The 7,656-nt window shown below is 32.6% G+C and overlaps 1 protein-coding gene across 1 annotated transcript; it reads left to right on the forward strand.

The window, feature by feature from the left end:
* Nucleotides 1-844: 844 nt before the first annotated feature.
* On the forward strand, nt 845-3,022 carry LOC110701705 (UDP-glycosyltransferase 84B2-like). Its single transcript, XM_021879331.1, has 2 exons — nt 845-1,640; nt 2,430-3,022. Exons 1-2 carry the CDS (start codon nt 845-847, stop codon nt 3,020-3,022), a joined length of 1,389 nt encoding a protein of 462 aa, XP_021735023.1.
* The last annotated feature ends 4,634 nt before the right edge of the window (nt 3,023-7,656 follow it).

The raw sequence follows: 7,656 nt of genomic DNA on the forward strand, positions 1-7,656 counted from the left end.
GGGATCTCAGGTCCACAACAATATATTATTGTGAACCAGGTCCACACAAAATTTTTCATATTAATGATTATGAAAATGTATCTTTTTGATTTCCAAGTATATTAGAGGATAATTTCTGAAATTGATTCAATTTGTTTCCTTTAATTCAATGATCATGTTAGCACTATCCACATCTGTATAGACTATGGTGAGGCAAAATTATCTAACTTAACAACTTATAACAAAGTCATGAATTTTTTTCAAAGCAAATGAAATAAATTATGCATATATTATGGTATATTTTTTGTGATTAAAGAGAGCTACAATGATCTAGGTGGCTAGATAGAATTTGATCCAGTCTTAAATAACTTGAAAGTTTACATCCATACTATGGCATATATGACATATGTTGCTCTAAGGTTTAGATATAAATGGCAAATTAAGTACAAATTTTTTTCCCTGCATAAAATCCTATCAAAATTTATTACTCCGTAGTTGATACCTTAATAGTCTTGATACATGATATTTTGATTTCATAGTTTGAATACGTAATTTATTTCGTCCAATTATTGCATACATAATTTTGGTATAATTCTTTAACACCAAATCTCTTAGAATTAAATGTGATATGTTACCCTTGTTATTCATTTATATATAAGGTAACATATCCCCTAATTAAATGAAATTATATGAATTATTACCTCAGTTCACATGCAAAGCAAGGTGTATTTTCCCTAACACGTTTTCTTAAGCAAAGGATCACTAATTTCATTATATAATTTCAAGTAGTCCTCAACTTGCTTCTATACTAAACCTCCTTGCTTTAATCCTCTCATTGTAGTTTCATGTTGTTATTTGAGAAAAAATGGTTCATATCAATGATACTCATGTTTTAATGGTTTCCTTGTTCTACCATGGTCACATAAACCCCATGGTTCGCTTTGCCAAACTCCTCACATCAAGAGGTATCCATGTAACCATAGCCACAACTAACCATGCTCGAGACCAACTTTTAATTGGACTAGCCAAACAAAACAATTTCATCGACTTTGAGTTCTTTGATGATGGCCTTGATGCTGAACTTGACCGTGACAAGAATTTGGGTATCCTCCTAGAAGAGTACCTTCCAAGGGACGGGGTAAAAAATCTTTCAAATCTAGTTTATGCTCTTGAAGGCAAAGGTAAAAAATTTGAGTACATCATCGTCAATTGTTTCATGCCATGGGTTACAAATGTTGCAATCATGCACAACATTCCTTGTGCCATGTTATGGGTTCAATCTTGTGCAACATATGGCATATACTATCATTATTTTCACCTAAAATTATCTCAAGTATCTGCATTAAATGATCCAAATCATGTTTTGATAATACCTGGATTACCATTACTTAAGGCAGAGGACCTTCCAACCTTTGTCCTTCCCTCGAGCCCTCCCCATTTCCTAAACGTTGTCATGACAACCATAAGTATCCTTAATCGATTTCAATGGATATTTGGAAGTTCTTTTTGTGATATAGAAGAAACTTTGGTGAATTCCATGATGCAATTTAAACCCATTCTGCCCATTGGTCCTTTGGTCTCACCGTACATGCTAAATGTTGGAGAAGTGCTAAAGGATGAGGAAGAAAACGACTTGTGCCTAGATTGGCTGGATAAGCAAGGTATTGATAGCTAGTGTTTTTCAATTATGCAGGTTATTTATTATTACCCCGTGTTTTTTTTTTTTTTTTTTTTTTTTTTTTTTTTTTTTTTTTTTTTTACTCTTTTAGTCCTAATTTATTTGTTGATACTTATTTTTGTTTTATGAGATGACCTCATTGCCCAATTTAGTTGCAACAAACCTCATTATTAATAAGAGTTTTTTTTTTTCCCATGTATTCACCCCAAAAATTTTCTCTACCTTTTTACCTTTATCAAACCTATGTGTCAAAAAGTATTTGTAACAAGTACATACATTGAAACAAAACCAAGCAAGCTTGGTGGAATTGTCAAGGAACTCACCTTGCAACTTTTAGGTCATAAGTTTGAGTCCTACCAACCACATTTTTGTTTGGGAGTAGTGAGATTCCTTTACCTCCTACTCTCAAACGTTGACCTGTGGAGCAGGGCTACTTAATATGTGAGATTGAGGTGCCGGTTCAATAAGGTCTATCATATTACCCTTAAAAAAATTACATTGGGACAAAAGCATCGGTCAAGTAACATGCTTGATCACAGCAATTTCATATAGTAACATGCTTGATCACACCAATTTCATATGGTCACCCCAAATCCAGATACTATGCTTAATCACACCAATTTCATATGGTCACCCCAAATATTTTGATTTTATAAGATTAGGGCCATGATATGTACAAAATTTGATGTGACTAACCACGTTATGTTATTTTATGTTACCGGCCCTTATTTACGTTGGGGATATGCTTTATATAACTTTGGAATTTTATTAGGTGCATCATCGGTGATATACATTGCTTTGGGGAGTATATCCGTCATGTCACAAAGCGAGACAGAAGCACTAGCAATGGCCTTGGAGAGTGATAGCAATAGGCGATTTTTATGGGTGAGGAAGGAAGGCGAAAATGGTTGGGGAGGAAAAACGGGAGAGCTTCCAAAAGGATTTCTAGAGAATACAAAAGATAGAGGACTAATAGTTCCGTGGTGTCGTCAAGACAAAGTGTTAATGCACCCAGCTATTAAGTGTTTTCTGACTCATTGTGGATGGAACTCGACATTAGAAACTATATCAGCAGGTGTTCCGGTTATAGCTTACCCCGATTGGACTGACCAACCAACAAATGCTAAACTTCTTGTAGATGTGTTTAAGGTGGGCGTAAGGATGAAGAAGACAAAGGACGGCGAGCTTAGGAAAGACGAGATTGAAAGGTGTATTGTGGAGGTGACCACAGGACCAAGGAGGTTAGATATGAAGGAACAAGCCAATAAGTGGAAGGTGGTGGCTAAGAAAGCAACATCAAGTGGTGGTTCCTCCAACATGAATATTCAGAATTTCGTCAATGCAATTAGAGGCAAATTTGTCTAGTATAAGTATAGGATCGATCGATTATTGTGCTAGTTTATATCTTTTGCAATTTCCTTTTCAAATTTTATGTTCAATAATAAGTACTATAGAATGCATGTAGCACATAAAAATGTAAGATATTAGACTTTATCTAAAAATGTAAGAAATTGGACTTTATCTATATTACTATGTTATATATGTCGTATGTTATTTTAATTTTCATGTGTATAGACATTAATAATTTTGATATAAGTTCTGTATATTGCATTAGTTTATAAACATAGATAGATTATAAATACAAATAAACTACTACTATATGATTCAATTCTCATAATCATAAACCATGCTAGAATAAATTAAATCTTTAAAGGTACAACAATCTTCAAGGTTCACAATTTCAATTAAAAAAATAAAAAATAAAAAAAAAAAATTGGATGAGGAAAAATTTAATGAAGCTCACTTACATTAAAAAGAAAGCTGAGAAAAAATTTGGATGAACGTTTTATGTGACACTATTCTACCTTCCACGCTCAGATCATTTAATTTGTTATTATTTATGAGACATTAAAGGTTATTCTAAATAAATCTAAAGATTACTTCTCAATAAAGTAAAGTTAGTATGCTCTCACAAAAAATATTGCACGATAATTGTATATGAGCTTGCCTCGTACAAATTACAAAACGAGACATTATTGTCAAAAATCGGAGAGAAAACTAGCACTAGGTGTCGCAATTAGTGTGGTAGTCTTAGCAGCAAAGATTAAAATGGGAGACAAATCATTGTGCAACATCAGACCTATGTCCAGCCATTTCAGCAAGGTGCAAAAGCATGAAATTACATAAAGAATACCGTTGTTCCAATCCAGGAAACAGTGGATATCCATGTGTAAAAAATAAAGTATACTGATTGGTAAAAAAAAGCCAAAAAACCACATTCAAAAACCCTTATATAAACCTCTTTAAGATTAATTCTTATAATATGTCATAAACCTCGTTTCTAGCTTGTTTAACAAGAAGAAAGTCAGCTAATAAGCTAGGGAGATGAATTATAACTTCAAGAGTAACAATATTTCTTCTGCCTATGTTATAGCAATGTTGTTGTTATTTGCAAGCTCAATCGACGTGGTTGTAGCATACGAGGAAACTGGGAATCGGAGCAATGTCGTCGAATTATCTAAACCTATGGTTAAGGTTGTGGTGGTTAATCCTTCAACCTCGGCTCAATTGAAGGCTCGATCATGGTCTACTTCGAGAGGCCGAATGTTTACATTTTCTTCTGGACCTAGTAGAGAAGGTTCAGGTCACTAGTAACTAACTAGCTTTCATGTTATATCTTCTCTATTTTTTCAATCTTATTATTATCTGAATAACTAAATGTAAAATAATCTATTTTGCTATAAATGTAATTCCACTAAAACTTCCTCGTACTAATTATCATGCATTTTGCTAATTACATACTGTTTGATATTCATGGTTGGTTGTTATGTTTAGCTTTTATTCTTTTTTTCGTATAAACAATACAATTTTTCTTCTTCACGTTTTAAACTTTTTTGCTAGCCCCTTTTTCTAAGGTTTCGCGGCTTAAAGTAAAGCATTCGGCAATTATGCATGCATTAAGATTTGATTGTTCACATTGTTGGATTGATTATATGCATCTTTCTACTTTCGTGGGGTTTTCTCCCACTTTAATGTGGTTGTTAGACCATTTAGGATTACACCAATATCACAATCATCACTTTAATAATACATTGTATGTACTTTAATAGAGGTTTTGAAAAGTTTGATAAAAATACGAAATCTATATCGATTATATAGAGTTGTGAGGTTTTTTTTAATTAATAGTTATGAGAAATGCTTGCACGATGCACTACGTACTTGTATTACTTACTCGTATATAACAAGGTCAATATAGAATCGGATAAAAGAGAGAGGTTGAAATGAATAAGTTGGGCTTTTTTACGACTTTCTTCAATTTTTGATACTTTACTTTTATAAAATCATATCTCAAACATACTTCATTATTTGGTCCAAAAATAATATTCTATACATGGATATAAGTGTTAACGAAAAAAAATTCGAAGAGGTTGAAGGAGTGCAATTGTACAAGTCTACAATGGTTCCTCAAGGTATCTCTCAAGAAGACATTTCTTCCATTTTCGTGTAACCATAATACTTGTCTTTTATATTCGTTTTTAATTGAACACTATTTTATTATCCCTCTCTTGTTAACTCTATTTGCATTTTTATTAACAATTAATGAATTACGGAGTAGAAAAAATTGCCAAATGAATATATCTGTATATATGTAAAAACAGTACTCCAAAGTTCAAATATTTTGATTAAAAAATTTAAATAAGTGCATTAATCCATGTTTAATTGTTTTTTTGGCCAAGGCCAATGTGGACCAAAAAAAAAAAAAAAAACAAAAAAACAAAATCTAAATCAATAAAGCGTCAATCAGTCCAGCCCAAAGAAAAGAAAGTGGCCCAGCACTAGATGAAACACGGTCATAATTGGTAACTTCATCATTCATCAGTGCCACCTAATAATTAGATGTGTCAAAAGCACATCTAACCCGATTTGACATCTGCCTGAAAAATATCCGATTTAAAATTTAATTTGCGTGGACACAATAATTTAGCATGACTTAACATTAAAAATTAACCCGACCCAACCCGATTTTACCGAATCCGATTTAGACACCCGAATTAACACCTCTGCGAATAGTCTACCGGTTGTCATCTCTATCGACCAACCCAAAGTCTATATATGATTGGTCAAACTTAATTGAATTGACCCTGAAATTATAGTTCTGCACTTCTGCCCCTACAAATTCCAAATCTTCTCCTATGTTTGTGTTTCCATTATGTAGTGTCTCCATTTTCAGCTACACTACTTTGGATTTCAATTCTATTGCTTCCTCTCCTAGATATAATAGCCTGCAAAAGCTCATCAACCTTTTTATATGAATATGTTTGATCTACATAATTCCCATCCTTTTGGCGTATTGTGTTTTATATGGCAAGATGATCAAGTTTTCACTGGTACAGTGGTACTAGGTGAGAATATTGAGGCTCGACTTATACTTGTATATTTTTGCTTAACTTGTTTAACTTCTTATTAGTCTATTCATTCCAAGAGGAAATATAAATTACAAATCATCTCATAAGTCATAATCACATACAATGTGTAAATTGGCAAATTCATAAGCACATATAAAACATCAATCGGACAAGACTTATTTGATCTATAGTATAATCATATAGCAAAACAGATATCTAAATACCATAATTAATATACAATATTAAAATTAACTCTCTTTGTTTCATTAAAATTGCTCCATTTAATTCAAATGACTTTTACAAAAAATAATTAAATGGGGCAATTCTGACGTGGCGGAGATATTATATGGTCCATGAGTCACGTGTAGATCATGCAACAATTTCACGATAATCGTTATCCCGTATGCCGACCATATAGCGCTGCATCAGCCATCAACATTTAAGGTAGTGTGTCCCACTGCCAAACACCCAACCTCTTATATTATTGATTAGCCTTTGTTAGTTTTGTTAATTTTTTACTCCATATCTTCTGCGTGCAAATGGATAATATTATTATATCAATTCAGTCCAATAAGAAGAGAAGGCAGGTAAACACAATGAAACTTTCAAACGCCAAAAAATTCATCACTAACATGTATAGCGTTGACATCATGTACCTTCAAAATTAACATCAATGGAAGACATATGGTTATACACATTTCTATGTATATTGCCATTATTTTTCATATTAATCTTCAAATTCTTGATTCAAAAAAATGGAAGATCAATTAATCTTCCTCCAAGTCCACCAAGTCTCCCATTTATAGGACATCTACACCTTTTAAAAGAACCAATTTACAAATCTTTGCAAAAAATTGCACAAAAATATGGGCCTATAATTTCTCTTAAATTTGGAGTTCGCCTTGTAGTTATAATCACTTCACCATCTGCTGTAGAAGAATGTTTTTCCAAGAACGACATAATCTTCGCCGATCGACCTTTACTTCTTGCAGGAAAGTACCTTGCATAGTATCAATTAAATGTTAAACACATGCCTAAATAAACGCTTATGTGCATGCTTTGGAGTTACTTAGATTAAAAATGACGAGGTACGGACCATCTTTCTAACATAGAAATTAATTGCTCTTCCTTTTCTCGTCATTTTTTTTTGGACAAGATCGAAGTTAAGTTAAAAATAAATTTTTAACACTAAATAGTACGAGTAAACTATACAAACACGCCTGCCTTTTTAGTTTTTTCACCATTTAAGTACTAAGGTTTTTTTTTCACCGGGGTACTCAACCCAATTTACCGGCCAAAATATATTAAATTACCCTGAAAACTTAATCCCTTTGGTTAAAAAGATAGTGCCCTTGGTTAGCATTAATTTGTGAATTACAGGTCGTCATGTGCACGCATAACAAAGGAAGAGCATAGATTACATGGCATAGGAAATAGAAAATCTGATAAAATTTGTGCAATTGCTAGAAAATGTGTAGAAAAACATTTCTTACGGTAATTTCATATACCTTTGGCTTCTGATGTACATGGTTGCAAAATTCTTTTGAAATTAGAATACTTATTTTTGTATAGGAGTCTTTTTTTATTTGTATA

The sequence above is a fragment of the Chenopodium quinoa genome, unplaced genomic scaffold, assembly GCF_001683475.1.
Source record: "Chenopodium quinoa cultivar QQ74 unplaced genomic scaffold, ASM168347v1, whole genome shotgun sequence".
Taxonomy (NCBI): Eukaryota; Viridiplantae; Streptophyta; class Magnoliopsida; order Caryophyllales; family Amaranthaceae; genus Chenopodium; species Chenopodium quinoa.